At 42.5% G+C, this 18,720-nt stretch overlaps 8 protein-coding genes across 8 annotated transcripts; 3 read left to right on the top strand and 5 right to left on the bottom strand.

Moving 5' to 3' along the window:
• The first annotated feature begins 530 nt into the window (after window positions 1–530).
• On the top strand, window positions 531–2,923 carry GGS22DRAFT_83573 (sugar transporter). The gene is made up of 5 exons (XM_047968230.1): window positions 531–1,376; window positions 1,435–1,675; window positions 1,730–2,002; window positions 2,077–2,564; window positions 2,659–2,923. Exons 1-5 carry the CDS (start codon window positions 875–877, stop codon window positions 2,811–2,813), a joined length of 1,659 nt encoding a protein of 552 aa, XP_047814429.1. The 5' UTR covers window positions 531–874; the 3' UTR covers window positions 2,814–2,923.
• Window positions 2,543–4,918, bottom strand: GGS22DRAFT_174787 (uncharacterized protein). The gene is made up of 2 exons (XM_047963150.1): window positions 2,864–4,918; window positions 2,543–2,792 (listed from the first exon to the last, which is right to left on the bottom strand). Exon 1 carries the CDS (start codon window positions 4,650–4,652, stop codon window positions 3,033–3,035), a length of 1,620 nt encoding a protein of 539 aa, XP_047814430.1. The 5' UTR covers window positions 4,653–4,918; the 3' UTR covers window positions 2,543–2,792; window positions 2,864–3,032.
• A 296-nt stretch (window positions 4,919–5,214) lies between these two features.
• Window positions 5,215–6,638, bottom strand: GGS22DRAFT_174788 (uncharacterized protein). The gene is made up of 3 exons (XM_047963151.1): window positions 6,254–6,638; window positions 5,785–6,190; window positions 5,215–5,725 (listed from the first exon to the last, which is right to left on the bottom strand). The coding sequence occupies exons 1-3, from the start codon at window positions 6,459–6,461 to the stop codon at window positions 5,443–5,445; spliced, it is 897 nt and encodes a 298-aa protein (XP_047814431.1). The 5' UTR covers window positions 6,462–6,638; the 3' UTR covers window positions 5,215–5,442.
• A 362-nt stretch (window positions 6,639–7,000) lies between these two features.
• On the top strand, window positions 7,001–8,381 carry GGS22DRAFT_83610 (thiamine pyrophosphokinase). Its single transcript, XM_047968231.1, has 3 exons — window positions 7,001–7,415; window positions 7,474–7,577; window positions 7,670–8,381. Exons 1-3 carry the CDS (start codon window positions 7,277–7,279, stop codon window positions 8,267–8,269), a joined length of 843 nt encoding a protein of 280 aa, XP_047814432.1. The 5' UTR covers window positions 7,001–7,276; the 3' UTR covers window positions 8,270–8,381.
• GGS22DRAFT_174792 (V-snare-domain-containing protein) lies at window positions 8,301–9,705 on the bottom strand. The gene is made up of 2 exons (XM_047963152.1): window positions 9,287–9,705; window positions 8,301–9,230 (listed from the first exon to the last, which is right to left on the bottom strand). The coding sequence occupies exons 1-2, from the start codon at window positions 9,287–9,289 to the stop codon at window positions 8,493–8,495; spliced, it is 741 nt and encodes a 246-aa protein (XP_047814433.1). The 5' UTR covers window positions 9,290–9,705; the 3' UTR covers window positions 8,301–8,492.
• A 3,070-nt stretch (window positions 9,706–12,775) lies between these two features.
• On the top strand, window positions 12,776–14,465 carry GGS22DRAFT_174795 (uncharacterized protein). The gene is made up of 2 exons (XM_047963153.1): window positions 12,776–13,853; window positions 13,933–14,465. The coding sequence occupies exons 1-2, from the start codon at window positions 13,279–13,281 to the stop codon at window positions 14,354–14,356; spliced, it is 999 nt and encodes a 332-aa protein (XP_047814434.1). The 5' UTR covers window positions 12,776–13,278; the 3' UTR covers window positions 14,357–14,465.
• A 179-nt stretch (window positions 14,466–14,644) lies between these two features.
• On the bottom strand, window positions 14,645–16,469 carry GGS22DRAFT_174797 (thiolase). The gene is made up of 3 exons (XM_047963154.1): window positions 16,214–16,469; window positions 15,855–16,035; window positions 14,645–15,785 (listed from the first exon to the last, which is right to left on the bottom strand). Exons 1-3 carry the CDS (start codon window positions 16,276–16,278, stop codon window positions 14,784–14,786), a joined length of 1,248 nt encoding a protein of 415 aa, XP_047814435.1. The 5' UTR covers window positions 16,279–16,469; the 3' UTR covers window positions 14,645–14,783.
• GGS22DRAFT_174798 (glycoside hydrolase family 128 protein) lies at window positions 16,470–18,407 on the bottom strand. The gene is made up of 2 exons (XM_047963155.1): window positions 18,305–18,407; window positions 16,470–18,234 (listed from the first exon to the last, which is right to left on the bottom strand). Exon 2 carries the CDS (start codon window positions 17,753–17,755, stop codon window positions 16,814–16,816), a length of 942 nt encoding a protein of 313 aa, XP_047814436.1. The 5' UTR covers window positions 17,756–18,234; window positions 18,305–18,407; the 3' UTR covers window positions 16,470–16,813.
• Between the last annotated feature and the right edge of the window lie 313 nt (window positions 18,408–18,720).

Here is an 18,720-nt window from a genome sequence, read left to right on the forward strand (position 1 = left end):
AGTATCTGCTACCTATGTATAATGATGACACCCTAACGATAGCATAGAGTTATCTGCCAAGAGAATATAGAGGTCCGTGTCGACTCCGACCATCTTGCTTAACTCCGCCATACTCCGTCATACCCCGTCATACCCCGTTATACTCCGCCATACTCCGCCTCACTCCGCCATCTCTCCTTGTTTCTTTGGTAAGCTACCCAATAAAAGCTTGGTAACTCCGAAATATTCATTCATATTTCTTTTGATGTTTCACTAAGACTAAATTTCTAACGGCTTCTCATAGTACTAGGTATTTATTTAATTTTCTTTTTTAGAAAGTAAGTAATAGTCTACTGGGAAATACAACACATAACCTACCTAGTACTTACTTAGTAAGTTAGTATACTGCTAATAGAAATTTGTAGCCGCCATCCCCAGAGAGCAATTTTATGGTACTTAAGACAACGTAGTGCCTGGGTAGGTACCTAATCTAGGTATAGTTCAGTACTTATAAGACGTGATAATGGAACGATATCTTCAGGCCATCCCCGGTTTGCCCACTCTCGCCTAGCTGCACCCCGCATAGAATGAACGTGGTTGGCTTCCCCACGCGGAGCTGGACCGTGGTCGAGCTAGACGGGCCTTTTTTCCCTTTCTCTCCCGCTCTCTCTCGTCTAATATGCCTAGATAGACTCCAAGATTATGTTCTTAGCGACAAGAAAAAAGTTAAATAGCTGCGGTCATGTCCTCGCCCATGATATTTCTAGCCGGTCAGGTTGAGCAAGCTACTTAGTACCACTCATATCAGACCTCGGAACCGTTAAGGGTTTTTTTTAGTTTTTTTTTGAGGTTCTTTTAAGTCTCGGATATCATCTCATAGCAAAAGAACGACAACATGGAAACGGAAAAACGAGATGTGTACGATGCCGAAAGCGGTCATAAACCCGTCGACGGCGTAGATGTGGCTCATGACGAGACCCTTATATCGGATGCCAAGCATGCCGCAGACGCCGAACAGCGTATGACACTCATGAAAGCCATCAAACTGTACCCGAAGGCGATCGCGTGGTCGGTCTTACTGTCGTCCACACTCATTATGGAAGGTTACGATCTTGCACTATTAGGCAGCCTCTATGCCTCGCCTGTGTTCAACAAGAAATTTGGTACCTACAGCGCAGCGAACGATAAATGGGTCGTTTCAGCAGCGTGGCAATCGGGGTTGTCTAACGGCGCACGCGCCGGCGAGATCTTCGGCCTTATCTTCGCTGGTTGGGTTTCGGACCGGTACGGTTACAAGATGACCACGATCGCATCCCTGGTCCTGATGATCATGTTCGTGTTCGTCTTGTTCTTCGCACCTAACGTACAAGTCCTTGTTGTTGGAGAGGTGTTGTGCGGTAAGCAGAATTATTCGGATGCGAATCATTACCTACATCCAAATCTGACGCCGTCTAGGCATTCCTTGGGGTGCATTTCAATCTGTTACTCCGGCCTATGCCTCTGAAGTTGCCCCCGTCGTCCTGAGGCCATACTTGACTACTTTCATCAATATGTGCTGGGTTATCGGCCAGTTCTTTGCAGCCGCCGTGAATAAAGGTTCGGTGGGCCGATCCGACGACTGGGCATACAAGATCCCGTTTGGAGTGCAGTGGGTTTGGCCAGTACCCATTCTTGCCGGGCTATTTTTCGCCCCAGAGTGAGTTAATCTTAGAAAATGTAAGGCTCGCTGATTAATTTATCAATCACATAGATCGCCGTGGTGGCATATCCGGCATGGAGATCGCGAAGCTGCGAAAGCATCTCTTTTGAGACTTACATCACGAAATGACCCGAATTTTAACGTGGACGAGACTATAGCCATGATCGAGCATACTAACGAACTCGAAAAACGGATGAAGGACGGCCTTACCTATCGTGATTGTTTCAAAGGCATCGACCTGAGGCGAACGGAGATTGTCGTGGGGATCTGGCTCGTGCAAACACTCGGCGGACAGAATCTCATGGGCTACTTCGCATATTTTCTGTAAGGTCGCAGCCACTGTCACGATGATGTAAAATTAGACGAAGTACATCGATGTGCGTGCTAACCCATTGCAGAACCCAAGCCGGAATGGATGCATCCAACTCCTTCTCCCTCTCCATGGGGCAGTACGCATTAGGAATGGTGGGCACCGCCGGCTCCTGGTTCCTCATGTCCCGTGTCGGCCGACGAACCATCCATTTCAGCGGGATTTGTTGTCAGCTTCTCATCCTGATCATCGTCGGTTCTCTATCGTTTTCCAACTCCAACGGTTCCATATGGGCAATTGGCGGGATGCTAATCGTTTTCACGTTCGTTTACGACTTTACTGTCGGCCCGGTCACTTACTCACTGATCTCCGAGTTGTCTTCGACACGGCTTAAGGCTAAGACAATCGTCCTCGCGCGTGCCGGCTATAATGCGAGTAACATATTCGTAAATGTCATGACTAACTACCAGCTGTCGTCGACGGCATGGAATTGGGGTGCGAAGACTGCATACTTCTGGGCTGGGACATGTTTATTGTCCGCTGTCTGGGTATTCTTTCGACTGCCTGAACCTAAAGGTGCGTTACTTTCTTTTTATGTATTTCTTGGGAATTTCCATAATAGCGCGTCTGGGTCGTCGGGGCTAACTGCTGTTTTCCCCCCTCGCTGTAGGAAGAACCTATGCGGAATTGGATTTACTCTTCGAGCACAAAGTCCCAGCGCGCATGTTCGCCGAGACCAAGATTGATCCTTTCTCGCATCAATTGGGTGACGATCTCAAAAAGATGTCCGAGTCCGAGCATAATCTAGAGAAAGACGTAAAATGACTTTTGTAAACATCGTGATCTACAGCACGTATAGGTGAATGGTTACATACTAGGTAGTTACAAGAATTAATTTTGAGATACCTAGGTACCTATAATTTTATAATAATTAATATTTTTAGTATTTAGCCACACAGCTCTGCGCAAGAAGTGGCCGACCTCTTGTCGCGTTAAGAATTATCCATTATCGTAGGGTAGTTTTCACTGATTGAGATATTCACACTACACCTCCAGTCCCGCTGCCATAGTTGGTAACGTTTGCTGGATATGTTTGAGCAGCAATGCATCGTAAACCGTCGCGCCGCCCGGCAATTGTAAGATTAAGCGTCTCACGTATTTCAGATCATCTTCAGCCGCTGCCTTGGTCACTCTTACAGGTACCCGAGCGAGCACGTTCACGACGGCACAGGATATGTCGAAAAGTTTCTCCGTTATACCCGCTCCGTGTACCTGGATGCTGTGTATAGGCAGATCACGTGTCGACAGTGTCAAATCCTTCGCTACATCGAGGGGGTAGTGATAGGTACGACTACTCTGCGTGCTCTGCTCTGAGAGGTGTCCCAAACGCAGACGTAACTGCCAGAGGACGATGCGGAGCCAGAGCTGCGTTACCCTGAGATTGGCTTTTTGAGTTGGAAGGAGATCGGAAGGGCACGAGTGGTTTAATGCCGTGTTGATGGATATTTCAACGTCGTCGAGGGAATCGTGGGCCAGTGTACGGGACACCGTTTCTTGATTTAGTAGGGCTATGAAACTCGTATCCAGACCCCGGAAAAGGGCAGCTAGACATCGGAACCCACAAAGCGAACGATCGTCTTCGCCAGCTATTGATAACCCGAAGCCGTTAGTCGTGACCTGGAGCGTGATGGGGCGCCGGTAGCGTATTGCGTGGGACCTCTCGGAAACTAATAAGACCCAGAACAGCCGCTCCGCCAGAGACCTCGAGAGGCTATCCATGGTGTCGGGTTTTATCAGGACAAAGAGGGTCGCTGCCTCGCGAAGGAAGAAAAAGGCCTGTGAGTGGTGAAACAGGCTCGCGTGGCACGCGTATATGAAGAATACAAGCAAGACGGAGTCGAGACACGGGTTCGACCTACGTGCCAGATGGCGATGCGCTGCTAGGGCTTCCTCGAGCAATAACCAGCCGTATGCGGCATTGTTCTCGGCTGTGACAAAAGGTCCGAAATACTTGTCGCGGGGGTCTTCAACTTGTAGTGTCACCATAGTACATAATCCGAGCAAGACGCAATAAGCCTCGCTCTCGGAAGGCGCTCGTGTCCTAAGATTCGCGACATATTCCGGTGTTATGATTGGGATTGTCGGGGCGAGACGCTCAAAGAAACGACCGGAACAATAGTCGATGACTTGAGGAGGTAGCAGGCCGGCTTTCCTCTCAAAGGATTCTCTCGAAAAGCTGGTGAACGACTGAGGGCTCGTAGGTAATTCTAAGTTGATAAATAACGGTCGCGGAGCAGTGTCTAAAGAGTTTGCTGCCCCGTAAACCCGGATTGGGGTCTCGGCAGACTTTAATATTTGAGAAGATGGATTCTGAGATGATGCTCGGGGGTGGACTGCGAAGCCGCTACATTCACCAGAAAGCCCGGCCCTCGTGCAACGTTGACACGGCCGCGAGTCGCTACATGCCTTCTGGAGCCGCCTGCATCGCTGGCAGGCACGGGCAACTTGCACCCGTTTCGCACGTGGTGGAGCTATCGTGCCTTTATCGCTGTCCCTAACCAGAGTTGCATGTGATTCGGAAGTGGCGGTAGCACTAGTAGCGGCGGTAACAGGTCTGGAAGATTTTGTAATCCGGCGGCCTTCCTCTATGGGTAACGCTGTCATGTCCAACTTGTGATGCGCTGAGAAGAAGAACGACGTATCTGAGACGACAGGATAACAGGTAGGTCTGCCATGAGAGTTGTAACAAGGACAATAATTTAATTATGAACGCTACTCACATTGTTGCTTTGTGCTAGGGGTCTGGGGTTATGGATTGGAGATGGAATTGGAGGTTAGTAGCTGGGCAGTGGGCAGCGGGCAAGGTCCATCGTATTGTATGTAGGGTGTGTAGGGTATGCAGGGTATGTAGGTATGTAGGTATTGTACCTACAAGCATCTGATCCCATGTACATGTAGCCATGCTTGAAAAAAAAAAGACTGTGGGGTAGAACCAATGGTTGACACCTATTATATCGCCCCTTTACCCCAGGCCAAGACCTTCACTCCCCTCGACTCCCCTTGATTATACGTCAGCAAGGGAAAATGCTACGACTAAAAGACCGAGATCCCCCTGATTGAAGGTACGCTTAACATTCAGCTGCCGAACCACTGGATGACACGGCGAATCAGCTAAGTGGTCGAACAGCAGATTTCACCGTGCTATGTTTTGCGGCTTTACTATAATCGGTAAGGCAGGTTAGAGATATCGTAAAGAGCTGGTTAGTGTCTATTTTGCCATGCCTTATGCGCTTCATAATATACATTTAGTACACATATACAAGGGTTTTGCGCTGTGACAACGGTCCAACGCAAATAATAGTCTGAGGCACATCTGCACGGATCCGGGGATTTTCCTTGTTAAGCGAGCCCCGGATGATCGCCTGCAAATTCCTCGATATCTACCTAGTCGTCTTTAAGGCTGTACCGGAGGAATATTCTGCTTTTCTGTCTCTTTTGCGACAGCCCCGACCTCTGCGTCTGCGCCTGCTCCTGTCGTCTTAGCTTCTTCAGAGATGGCCTTCGTTGCTTCTTGAGATTCTTCTGATCTTGATACGGTGTTGCTATACTCCGTGGTAGTTGTTTTAGCTACCGACGTCTTTGCTCCATCTTCGGGGGTACCCTCCGCGGAAGTTTCATCCTCATCTAGCTCTTCCCCGTAAACCTCGGGGTGAAGTCGGAAGCAATCTTGCATGTGTCTGTCACGCATTAGTTTAAAACGATAAGCGAGTAAGTATTTAGGTTCCCGAAGACGTACTGGAATTTGTCGATGCAGTCCATCCCTTTCGGCTCCTCCTTAGAATAGACAAAGCAGCTGAACGCGGCCTTGAACTCCTCGCCGCAAGGGCCATGGGCCATGCCACCTAAGCATGGGCAATCCCAATTAATCTCGCCCGTCTCAGGATTGAATGCGCCTTGTTGACCGGCCTCTTCCTCTAACGCTTCGGGGCTTCCTTCCGGAGGGGGGTCTTGCGCGTGTGTCTCGACATCACGAACAGGTGCTGAAGGTGAAATTTCTGACGCGAGACCTGCCGTTGCCGGTTCGGGGGTTGACGGGGCTTTTCGTAATCGTGCTTCGGCCTCCCTACGCTTTTGAGCGACTACGGCCTCTACGGTAGGGAGATCTTCGTCGGAGAACTGGGGAGGTGGTGGTATTGTTTTAGCTGTTGGCCGAGAGTACTGTTAGCGGAATCCATACACAAGTTCTCGGACAAATATTTACTTACGTAGTGGCTCTTCTGCAAAGACTGCACTTGTGCTGTACCAATATACCGCACCAACAGCTATACCCCACCTTACAGCCGCGCTCTTCCAACTTCGCTTCTGGCCAGCTGGAGGTGTCGTCGAGGCAAATCGTCGCCCACTAGTCGAGAGCGTCGTATGTCTAAAAGTGTTTGCGGCGCGCGGCGTTGACCGCAAAGCAGATCTATACATGGTGCCGGTGTGCTCCTCACTAATAAATGAAACTAAAAAGAATTGGACTCGAAAAGGACCCAAAGGCTAAAAGAAAGTACGAGGTTACGGATGAGGTTTGTGAGAGTGGGAAAAGTGTGCGTGCGATAAATGTAGAGCGGACATGGGAAAATGATGGAAATGAAAATGTTTTGTAAGCAAGTTAGAAATTGTCCCTCTAAAAATTTCTAAGGCGTTGATTCTCGGAGCTGGGACGGGATGTCATTGAACAATGACCGATAACCTTTTGCGCTATCATACATAAATTTGGGGGTATTACTGTTACACAGATTACATACATACATCCATAACCTCGAAGTACTAGGTACACAGTTAAAATATCCACGGACCAAGGGACAAGTACTCTAGCGGCAAGAATATAAGGCGATATACCAAAGTGATAGGTAAGTCAATGTACCTTAACCCAAATAGATCTACAAAGTGGCCGGTGCGCTCAGCCCTAGGTGACGTTATTGGTATTACATAGAAGTCCTCAACGGACCTTCCCGGCGTAGCTTAGACTAAGGCAGTAAAGTTACCTTAGGTAAGGCATTTTGAGCTTCACTTGGGAGCCTCAACGTTGGAAAGTTCTAAATCTGACTTTCCGTCTGAAACTTCCTCATTTATGAAATATCCGCTTTAGTTAAGTGGCATACTCCCTGTTAATATGCTTTCTGAACATAAAGCTCATAGTTATTTCAACTCAATTTAGTTGCACGCCTTGCTTCATATATACTTTGTATCTCTCAGTATACGTCTATGAGAACAGTCTTTATTCGTCTCATATCATCGTCACCATGGATTCATCGAAGGAGAAAATCACCGAATGGTATCCTATCAGACAGTTCCTGAATTATCCTGGATACGACTTTGCCTTGGTCATTCTAAACCAACCAATCATAGATGAATGCTTGTTCAAGGACATTTGGAGTATAGGTATACTCGGCAACGCAAATACGGAGTGCAGTCCCAGGGGTACTGATTTCTTTCATAGCGAAAACCTGCGTTGCTGCCGATGGTGGCGCCAACCATGTTTATGATCTCAATCGAAAATCATTAACAAAAGAAGGCCAAAATCCATCTTCCGCTGGTGATTATGTGAGTTCAATCAGTTCAATATCACAAGATATTTGTGATTTTCAGTTAAACACCTCCCCTATCTGATATTAAGTAGACTAATAGATCTTAAGGTAAACCTGAACACAATAATTGGCGACCTAGATTCTCTATCCGATGAGGCTAAAACATTCTTCACCACTAAACCGGCTAATTGTACAATCATTCATGACCCAGATCAATACTCCACCGATTTTACTAAAGCCGTTAGGTTAGTTCGCAAAGACTTCCCAGGAAAGGATATCGTCTGTATGGGCGGTCTCGGGGGACGTGTTGATCAGGGGCTAAGCCAAATACATCACCTGTATCTCTTTCAGACCTCGCCGACCTATGCTGATGGCAAGATGTTCCTTCTGTCTGGAGAGAGTTTGTCCTTCCTCCTCAAGGCTGGGAAGCACTGTATTCACGTACGCGAACCTAATATCGCCGTTACCAACTTCGCCCGCATGAGCGGCGACCCGTTCGCCAAGTACGTCGGCATTATTCCGGTCAAGGAACCGAGCGTTATCACCACCAAAGGTCTCGAGTGGGACGTTGAGGATTGGCCAACCGAGTTCGGAGGCCAGATGAGCACAAGTAACCATGTTTTGCCAGAGACCGAGGTAGTCGAAATCAAAACCACGAAGGATGTGCTCTTCACCATTGCATTAAAGCAGATGACAAAAATGAGTTAAACAAGTTGGTAGAACAATTAGAAGAGTATAATTTTTGGTATAAGGCAATCTTATATTATTAGACCTGCGGTAAACAGGAATATTCGCCGGAATAAGAGGCGGGGTCCATTTACTAAAAAGCGGTAAATCGAGTATTCGACTAACAAGACACCTGAACGCCTCGCTAAAAGTGATGTGAATTCCTAAAATCCGACGTCTCGCGCAACACGAAACTTGACCAGCTCTACCGGAGAAAATGCAGACACAGCCAGCAAAAGCCAAAAAACACCACCACGCCACCCCCGAAGATCCACTTGTCTTGTTTGGCCCTCCTCTCGATCATGCGTATAGTATCTCCGCTGACGCCGAGCGTATTAGCAACACTATATAGCCTCTTCTGCGTATTCTTCAGCATCTCCCGCTGCGTTCCCAGGTCCCCGAGCACAGCCTGCCCCCTGGCGATGTACTCATCTAGTGCCGTGTTAGTATTTGCGAAGAAGTTCTGTTCCCGCAACGCATGCGATTCTCGAGTATAGTCGTTGCTGCCCATGCTTAACTGACTTCCTCCGCTGCCGTACCGGTTCGGGGGGATCGATGGAGAAGTCTGGGGCGGCGTGTTCGCGTAGGGGTTCTCGGGCGTCACAGTAGCGAACGGTCTTCGGCCAAGAAGTTCCGAGCGATTTTGCGAATGCAGCGCATCTTCGCGCCGCGATTTCAGCTCGTCCAACTGCGTTCGAAACGAGGAAAGCTCAGATCGGAAGTTTTTGATTCGTTCGAAGGCCTTCTCCTGCTTAGCCGGGTTGAGTTCCTGCTTTGCCAGGGCGTTGTATTCGTCTAGCGTTCGCGAGAATGCTGTCAGCGAGGCGGAGAGGGAGCCTAACGCTGCGGGAGTAGGAGGCGCGCTATCAGGTGACGAAGTGATGTTGGTAAGGTCCCGTTTTATAGAGGTAGACTGCTTGAGCGCCGAGTTGAATTGCGTATTCTAATAGAGGTCAGATCAAGATGTCTTCTAGGCCAAAAAAAGAAAAGACTTCTTACCATTTTGGCTGTTGGTATGTATAATGCGGTTTATGTCCGGTTGATCGATTTGGCGGGCTAGAAGCGAGGTCTAAATCTTAAGATGAGTTTTGACCATTAGATACTTAGATAGTTAGATAGATGAATTATGACAAGATGAATTGAAACTTCAGTGTATGAGCTAGATAACAAATACAAACATAGAGAAATGACGAAGTGCTGGAGTTGCGATGTATGTATGTAGTTATCCTGTGTAGTTACCTAGCTAACACGTAGCTCAAGATAGCACTTTCTCCAATTGCATCTTGAATGTTACTTGCATCAGTGCTGCAAGATGTACACAAGTGGGTACCTAGGTACATAACGCCCATCACCTGCCCAATCAGGTTTTATATCTGGAGAAAGCGGAACAAATATTCTCATTGTTCCGATGCGGTACCTGACCCACCAAATATTTTTTAAAGGTTAAGAGTTAAGACATTTACGAGCCATTATAAGTCAAAGAAGGGGGTATTTGTATGGGGGGGGGTATTCGGCAAACCCACTTTTATAATAAAACTTTAATTATATATAATATAACGCGGTACATTAAGAATTAAAAGATAAATTTTTAATTTTTTATTAATTTATAAAATTTTTATTATTATTTTAAATATAATTTTTTAATAATAATTAATTAAATTTTATTATTAAATTTAATTAAATTTAATATTTTTTTTTATTTAACGTATATAATATTTTTAATTTAAATAAAATATTTATTTAAATTATTTTTAACTTTTTTACGTTTAATATATTTCGATTAAAATTTTTTAATTAAATATTTACGTTAATTTTCGAATTTAATTAATTAATTTATAAATATATTAATAATTTTTTTTATTTTTTTTAAAAAAAACCGTTTTATTAAATCGTTTAAAAACTTAAAATAAATATATTTAATAATTTTAATAATATTACGTAATTTTTTTAAAATATCGAATTAATTAATAATATTAATTAAACGAAAAAATAATAAAAATTTTAATATTAAAATAAAATAAATATAAAAAATTTTATTACGATTTATTAATTAAAAATTTATATTAAATTATATTAAAATAATATAATTAAAAATAAAAATTAATAATTATATTTTATAATAAAAATTTAAAAATTTAAATTTTTTAATTAATATAATAAAATTAAAATTAATTAATTATTTTTTTATTTAAAAATAATAATAACGTTTTAATAAATTAAAAATTTTTATATTAAAAAATTAAAAAATATAAATAATATAAAACGGTAAAAATAATAATTAAATTTTAATTTAAAAACTTTTTTATATAAAATTATTTAATTCGTAAAAATTATAATTATTAAAAATTAATAATTTTTTTTAAAAAAAATTAATAAAAATTAATTTAAAAATAAAAACTTTTTTTAATTAAAAAAAAGTAATTTATTTATTTATTTAATTATTTAATAACGATTTAAATCGTTAATTTTTAAAAAAAATTAAATCGAAATAATTATTAAATTATTAAATTTATATATTAATTTTTTAAAAAATAATAATTAAATTAAAAATTTTATTATTTATTAAAATAATTTTTAAAATAAAAATTTAAATACGTAATTCGTTTTATTAACGTAAAGTTTTTTTTTTTTTTAATTAATTAACGATAAATTCGTTATTTTTATATTTTTTAAAAAACTTTATTTTATTAAAATTTTAATAATTTAATTAATTAATTATTTAAATATTAAATATTTCGTATTAATTAAAAAAAACATTAATAATTTTAAATATAATTAATTTAATTCGATTTAAATTAATTAAAATCGAAAAAAACGTTTTAATTTATATATATTAATTTAAAAATATATAAATTTAATTTTTCCCGAAAAATTAATTATTTTCGTTTATATAAAATAAATATTAAATCGTAATATAATATTTTATTTTTTTAATATAAATTTTATATTATTATTATTACGAAATTAAAGTTTTATATTAAAATATCGATTATTTTAATTATTTAAAATAAAAACTTAAAATATAAAAATATTAATTAAAAAATCGTTAATTAAAGAAAATTTAATTTATTAAAAAAATTAATTATCGTAATAATTACGAAGTTTTTATTAATTTTATTAAATTTAATTTAATAATATATATATATATATTATATAAAAAAGTTAAAATATTAAATTATTATACACGTAATTACGTTACGTAATTAAAATACGATATAAAAAACTTTGTTTTTTTATATTATATTAATTAATTATTTATTAATAAATTTTTTATAAAAATTCGTTAAAGTTTTTTATTTTAAATTTTATTATTTTTTTTAACATTTATATTATTATATATATTTTTTACATTTATATTTATTTATAATTAATAATTTATTATAATAATATTTTATTTTTAAAATTTACGAAAACGTATTTAAAAATTTCACGATTTATAATTTATATTTTTATAATATAAAATTATTACGTTTTAATTTAATAATATTTTAATTTAAAACTTAATTCGTTTTAATTATATAATTATATAATTAATTCGTTTTTTTAATTTATAATTAAATATTATTAAAAAAATAAACCGAAAAAATTAATTAATAACCGTTAATTTAATTTTAAAAAATAAAACGAAAAACGTTTTAATTAAAAATAACTTTAATAATAAAAATATTATTAATAATAATAATTTTAATTATTTATTTAAATATTAATTAAATATAATTTTTTTTATAAAATATAATATATAAAATTAAACGTTTTAATTAATTAAATAATATTAAAAAAAAAAAAATTAAAAAAAAAATAAAAAAAAAATATATCGAATATATATTAAAAAAAGTAACCCGTATAATGCATCCACTTCTTATTAGCTAAGGTTTCACCACAAAAATGGGCCTGCCAAATACCCCCCCCATACAAATACCCCCTTCTTTGACTTATTTATTACCTACCTACTTAATACCTACTTAGGTACCTTTCGTTATACCGCAATGAAATCCCAATCTCTTATATCAAAGCCCAAACTTTTAGTTTACACCACTATCAATTATTCCATAGAGTCTTCTCTGCTGAAATATCTTCCACCTCCCCAGATAGGTACCTACCTAGTATGACGAGTTGTCATGATACTTCCCAATCGATTCACTACAAGGTACATAGCGTACTTCATTCTAAAACACCGGGGATTTAGTACCTGGGTGTCGTCGTTGGTAAAGCCCTGCAACTTACCTACTACCTAGATATGTACCATAATAGTATGGACGCTTGTTTTTATCTCGGTTATAGAAGAAAAAAAATGAATAGGCGATGATACACTAGAGTCCGTGAGCGAGAATTTCTCGGTCTATATCTCCAGAGGTATACTAGCTTCGACCTATTTCCCCGCATACAGTTAGTTTTGGTCACGATAGACCAGGGTTTGTAAACCAACAGAAGCTTGTCTACCAACTTCTAGTAGGTCTACCTAGTACCCTACTATCATGTATATTCCCCTTTTCCTTACGAAGTATTAAGCGGCCTCGATGTATTATTAGGTGAACAATTACTTCGGAAACTGCCATGAACTAATACGTAAAACATTGAAAATGAGGGATACGGGACATACCTTGAACATTGTACCAACCTAACTATATTCATGATCTTTTTCAGGGGCATCTTTACTTGAAGTTGGGTTGGCTCGTTCCTCTAACAATCCTACGTTATCAGGGCAGCGTAGCCAATTATGTACTCTATGTACGTGCCATTGGAGGCTCCTATGACATCCCTGATGTCAACCCGGGTTCATACAGAAAGGAAATTAAACCTTTGAAATCCTACATCATCCCCCCATTGTCCCTCTCTCTTACTACAAGTTGCTTGGTATCACTGTAGTGTGGCCTATTTGCCGCCGTCCGATCGTTTCAATTGTCTTCAATTCGGTCCACTCCTTATAAAGTTACCTATTAATATAATGGTTGCCTCTCGGCGATGATTAAACACGACATTCAACAACCCCGATGGAGTCTGATAGGCCGGAGACCACCGTCTTAGGTCGCCCGAAACCGACACAGCAACCGCCACGAACGATAGCAGGACCAGGAGTTGTCGCGGAAACGATACCCCGTGCCGGTATTACTACTAGCATAACGGCGGGCCCAGTAAATAGAGACGCGAATAGATCGTCCACATTCGAATTCCGTGGCTTTGACTTCTTTGCCAATCGCGACTTCAATGAGTTGAAGAACGCGTCGCGGGCGTATTTCGCACCTGCTGCTAGCTCCGAAAAACACCAACGTCTACCATCGACATGGTTAGGCGATGCGACACCGCCTGCTAGTCCACGGCCATCTAGGGAGGTACGCGCTATCGGAGGAGGTATTGGTGGAGAGAGGCTTCTACCTCCGTTAGGTGGACAGGTATCTCCGCCCGAAAAGAGAATATTCGGACTGAGGAGAACCCAATTTTGGTGGCTGGTAGCCTTGATAACGCTTTTGTTGGTTGTAGCAATCGGAGTTGGCGTGGGTGTAGGGGTGGGTAAAGGTGCGTCCCAGAGCTCTACCCAGGCTCAGGCGCAGGTTGGCGCTGTATCAAGGTTCGTAATGTTTACGTTTACGATGTCTCTTATAGGACACTCGCGTTTATGTCTGTCTGAACATGCTGATATTTTCTAGTTCATCATCTGCGACTACATCGTTAGGTTCAAATACATCTGTGGCAACTGGGACACCAACGACTCCATCCGGCTCATCAGCGACTCGGACTTCGGATAGTTCCTCATCGACAAGCAGTTCCGAGGGGAAAATCGATTGTCCTGCTGCTAATGGGACTACCTACCAGGTCCCAGGGTCAGAGAAGCAGTTCTTACGGATTTGCGGTATAGACTATAGTGGCGACGAGGCCACCGATCTACGACATGTACCCACCGAGAGCATGCTGGACTGTATGAAGAACTGTGCTGGGACTAGCGGGTGCACAGGATGCGGCTGGGGTTATATCCAGGGGGATACGGGAAACCAACACACCTGTTGGCTTAAGGGCAGCTTGAAGAAATCTCACGAGGCCGATATCAATTGGGCCTTTGCCGTGCTTTTATGATTGGACGAAGGGGGATAGCCACATGGAAGATGGATGTGATGACATCGATAATATTCTAATATCTACCTAAATTTGAGCTTATAAATAAATATGATACCCTGTGCCTTGAGCTACCGGATCAATTCCGATCTTGGAAGTTATATAGGGACATCTTTGGTTCTAATGATGGGGGGGTTTGGCTTTGAGGTGACCTGGGTTAAGGCGATACCACAATTAGAGCTACAGACTCAAATATGTCTGGGTACCTATCTGATACCTAAGTACCTATCTAGTAAACATAGAAGAGTCTTTGCTAGGGTAAAATGTCATTTGGCGCTATATACCTAAAACGTAGGTAGTCACATGTACAATACAAGAATCGAATGAAGATAGAAAAAGTTCCTCATCCGTCATTCACCCCATGCTATTTTTCGAATATTACCTATAATCATTGCTCATTTACAAACAAACCAGCCATCCCCATTCCCGTTCCAATGCACATACTCGTCAATAAGATCTTCTTCTTCGTCCGCCTCAGTTCGCTTAGACCGGTAACGATTTGTCGAGTGCCTGTGGCACCGAGGGGATGACCGAGGGCGATGGCACCGCCTCGAGGGTTCATCTTGGCCCAGTCCAGTTTCAGATATTCTCTACAGTACACAGCCATAGTTCCGAACGCCTCGTTAATCTCGACCACGTCGACATCATCCAAAGTAATGTTATGCTGTTTGAGTAGCTTGGGAATCGCTACGGTTGGTCCGATTCCCATAATTCTAGGAGCTAGGCCGGCGACGGTTGAGCCCACGTACTTGGCTACGATAGGCAGACCGAGCTCGACAGCCTTGGAGCGCTTCATGAGCACCACGGCGGCGGCGCCATCGGTAACTTGGCTGGCGTTACCTCCCGTGGTAATAGGGCCCCATTGCGTAAATGCAGAGCGGATCTTGCCTAAGCCGGCAGCTGTCGTTCCCGGCCGAATACCTTCATCCTTAGTTAGGGTGACGGTCTTGAATTCGCCATCAGGCCCCTTTATCCTAGTGGTGATGGGGACGATCTCGTCATCGAAAAGGCCGGCCTTCTGCGCTTCTTCGGCTCGCCTGAAGCTCTCAGCCGCAAATTCATCGACAGCCTGGCGCGAGATCCCGAAGTCCCTCGCCACATTCTCACTCGTCCAGCCCATGGCCATCATACAGTCGTCGGCCTCTTGGCTGTGCTTAGTTACCTCTTTGTCAAACGGTTGCTCGAGGGCATCGCCACCGGCAGTCATGGATTCGGTACCGGCGGCGATGCCTATCTCTATCGAGCCTGCAGAGATTTGATGAGCAATATCGGCGGTGGCTTTGAGACCGGAAGAGCAAAACCGGTTTACGGACGAAGCACTCGTAGTGTTGGGGAACCCCGCGGAAAGAGCTGCGGCACGTGCTTTGTAGGCTGCTTTGCCATCTGATACCTATACACAAAGGGTGGATTAAAGGTCTGTTTCTTTGACGAATTCTAGGACAGTTGAACTTGCGCGTACATTTCCCATGCATATATCTTCGACAAGATCCGGAGAGAATCCCAAGCGTTCGCGCGCAGCTTTGAGGATGGCGTACATAAGGTACTCGACGGTGGTATCTTTGAACCCGCCTTTCTTACCCTTGCAGAGAGGTGTCCGAACTGCGAGCGTAATAACTATGTCATCCGGGTTTTTTGACGTACTAGGAGAACGATTGTTAGTATTTCTGTTACATCTCTCCAAGCCTCTAACAAACATTATCGATTGGATTTTACTGTGTGTGATACACCGGGATACACCTTCTTTAATCAGGTCTCGGAGTACCTATGAATATTGAATAGAAATAAGAAACTCGAAAACAAAGACCATAACCCGCTTACATGGTGGATAGAGGGGATCCTGGGGATAGGTGCTTTAGAATCGAATTTACTCTATCAGTAGCCATCTTGACAGAATGTGACGATAGAGCCGAGGTCAAGACAATGTGAAGATGTGAATATGTCGAATTGAGATTTAAGAGGGATGAAATTAGGATATCGTTCTCTTTAATGCTTAAATAAGTACCAAACTATGAAGATAAATGTGACCTTGGCTACTTCCCAGTGGCATTGTCTACAGTTAATAAAGAATGAAATGCGCTTTCCGAGAAGATGAAATCGAGGTAATACCTACAAGGAACCTAGCACCTAGCATTTTGCCGAGGCTTGCTTCGGTCACTTCGGCCATCGGCAGATGTATCAGTGGGGTCTCATTTTCTGTACCTAGTACTTTTCACTGGCTGCCAACTGATATTATTTATCCAGGTACCCTTACAAAAAAACTGAACTCATTCAAGGTCCATCCCCCTTGGAAGTCCGGGGTAGCTCCCTTAAACTCCGATTGATGAATTTGCCTTGCCATTCTAAATTTATTCAACTTTAAAGAAATTCTAATATATTATTGAGAGGTCCCCCGTCTTGGATGTCTTTTGCAAATTTCGATTAAATCGTGAGGAAAGCCCCCAAAACCATCGAAAATATGATTGCGCCTACCATGGGTGCGTATCCTCTCCTCGATCCTGACTGAGGCTCGACACCTGTACCGGTGATGCCCAAATACCACGAGCCGATGTCCGTGAGGTCTCCGTCGTTATTCAACATGACGGCATTAGGCCCTACGTTGCTGTCGCCGGACCGGAAAGAGCCAAACAAGCTGTAGCGCCCAACAGAATCCATGCGATCGAAATACTCGGAAGACGTGTTATAAAAAGCCTGTGTTGTCGCGAGGTCCTGATCGTTGAAGTTATACTCAGTGATCCACTGGGTGACGTTCGGAAATGCGGCGGCGTAAGAGCCCATATGACTCGCCAAACCCTCGAAATTCCCATACCAATGGATCGCCACGAAATCATACGTGCAATTCTTCTTGTCATCGCCTGTGCTGATCAACTCGGAGCAATTCCCGAGAAACTGCTGCAACCATGGTATTCCTCCCCAACCACCCGTGCAAGCTGGTAACCCTAGCTTGACACCTCTGTCTGCGAGAGGTGCGATGTTCTTTACCCACACATCCGCCGCTTCCGAAGGTTGGATGTTGCTACCACCATAATACTGGGTATCCGGCTCGTTGAATCCTAGCACATGTGTGATATGACGACCGGAATCCATCTGGCCTTGAACCGAGTCGAGGAATGAGGTGTCATTAATAGCACCCCATAACATAGGGACGAATTCAAATTCGTCTTGGGATACGTCGTCGAAGGCAGGCGATGGCGTTGATCCATAATTATAGTACCAAGTTAGATCCGACCCTGACTGGACCCATATCTTGTTATCTTGCGGGCTGTTCGGGTTGGGGACAAACACCAATCCGCGCTTTGATGACCGAGTCTGCGCAACAGCGAGGGATGCGACTGCAGCTAGAACGACGTACGAGAGTTGCATAGCTGACAGATAAAGAAGCGGATGACCTTGGAATTCGAATCGGCTCAGAATCGGGCACAGCTCGAAATACTTGGCTGCTTGATCGATATGACTGTTGGTGTTCTATATTCTTCAATAGAAAGCATAGTGAAGACACGGAAGGCTGAGGTGAAGGTAGAAAAGTCATCGAACGCCAAGCTGAGAAAGAAACGCCATGTGAGAGACAGCTTTTCCTAGTAGGTATCGTAAGAAAACTCAAAGCATCTAGCGACATTCAGTGCAAATGGAGGTGGGTTGCAGTCAAGCGAGCGCGGCTACGGCTTAGCTCTTCATAGAGATAGCATCTGCACGACGCCACCCAATAGTTCCAACCTACCTGCTATAGCTGGAAGGTTATGTTTTGCGTAGCGAAGAACGCCCAGCGCCGATAGGCCGATCTAGGCTCAATTATTGCGGTAGGAAGTGATTATTATGCCGTGAAGAGCTCGCCCAATCTAACCCTTCGCCATGACACCGGGTTGAGCTGTCAGAAATTGGTTGGTTGGCTACCAGGTAAATAGATATAGGTACCCTTAATACCTACCCGAAGTAGGTATATTGCTGACAGCGTCACCTCCAGCTACCATGCTGTGCAGCTTCGTATCCGTACGTTCAGCGTATCATTGATGTCGACCACACAGACAGACTCCTAAGTAAGCAACCATTGAATCCTTGAGTTTAGCACTTTATAAAACATTGGAATCTAAATTCCCGTATGCCGAAGGCGTAGCGAAAATAAAATGATAGGTACTAATTAAATATAGTACCTATATAAAACCCTAAGGCTACCTCGCCACGTTGCCGCGTAAAGATATAGCTTGAATTGTTAAAGCTTAATCACCGTTGCCATGTTGAAATTTGAGTTGTGAGTTTTGACGTGCATAAAATTTGTGTGATCACTCACTAATGTGACATGTCTATCGTACCTAGCGAGTACTACTAGTAGG

Source organism: Annulohypoxylon maeteangense (assembly GCF_022496945.1).
Source record: "Annulohypoxylon maeteangense strain CBS 123835 unplaced genomic scaffold GGS22scaffold_25, whole genome shotgun sequence".
NCBI classification, from domain to species: domain Eukaryota; kingdom Fungi; phylum Ascomycota; class Sordariomycetes; order Xylariales; family Hypoxylaceae; genus Annulohypoxylon; species Annulohypoxylon maeteangense.

Bases quoted from the DNA above. Each gene is read 5' to 3' on its own strand.
- GGS22DRAFT_83610 (XM_047968231.1), top strand. From the start codon at position 7,277: ATGGATTCATCGAAGGAGAAAATCACCGAATGGTATCCTATCAGACAG. The intron at 7,416-7,473 runs GTATACTCGGCA...TTTCTTTCATAG, and splicing joins CAAGGACATTTGGAGTATAG to CGAAAACCTGCGTTGCTGCC. The intron at 7,578-7,669 runs GTGAGTTCAATC...ATAGATCTTAAG, and splicing joins CATCTTCCGCTGGTGATTAT to GTAAACCTGAACACAATAAT.
- GGS22DRAFT_83573 (XM_047968230.1), top strand. From the start codon at position 875: ATGGAAACGGAAAAACGAGATGTGTACGATGCCGAAAGCGGTCATAAA. The intron at 1,676-1,729 runs GTGAGTTAATCT...TCAATCACATAG, and splicing joins GGGCTATTTTTCGCCCCAGA to ATCGCCGTGGTGGCATATCC. The intron at 2,565-2,658 runs GTGCGTTACTTT...CCCTCGCTGTAG, and splicing joins TCGACTGCCTGAACCTAAAG to GAAGAACCTATGCGGAATTG.
- GGS22DRAFT_174788 (XM_047963151.1), bottom strand. From the start codon at position 6,461: ATGTATAGATCTGCTTTGCGGTCAACGCCGCGCGCCGCAAACACTTTT. The intron at 6,191-6,253 runs GTAAGTAAATAT...CTCGGCCAACAG, and splicing joins CTTTGCAGAAGAGCCACTAC to CTAAAACAATACCACCACCT. The intron at 5,726-5,784 runs GTACGTCTTCGG...AATGCGTGACAG, and splicing joins GACTGCATCGACAAATTCCA to ACACATGCAAGATTGCTTCC.
- GGS22DRAFT_174798 (XM_047963155.1), bottom strand. From the start codon at position 17,755: ATGCAACTCTCGTACGTCGTTCTAGCTGCAGTCGCATCCCTCGCTGTT.
- GGS22DRAFT_174787 (XM_047963150.1), bottom strand. From the start codon at position 4,652: ATGACAGCGTTACCCATAGAGGAAGGCCGCCGGATTACAAAATCTTCC.
- GGS22DRAFT_174797 (XM_047963154.1), bottom strand. From the start codon at position 16,278: ATGGCTACTGATAGAGTAAATTCGATTCTAAAGCACCTATCCCCAGGA. The intron at 16,036-16,213 runs GTAAGCGGGTTA...TCGTTCTCCTAG, and splicing joins GGATCCCCTCTATCCACCAT to TACGTCAAAAAACCCGGATG. The intron at 15,786-15,854 runs GTACGCGCAAGT...CTTTGTGTATAG, and splicing joins AAGATATATGCATGGGAAAT to GTATCAGATGGCAAAGCAGC.
- GGS22DRAFT_174795 (XM_047963153.1), top strand. From the start codon at position 13,279: ATGGAGTCTGATAGGCCGGAGACCACCGTCTTAGGTCGCCCGAAACCG. The intron at 13,854-13,932 runs GTTCGTAATGTT...GATATTTTCTAG, and splicing joins CAGGTTGGCGCTGTATCAAG to TTCATCATCTGCGACTACAT.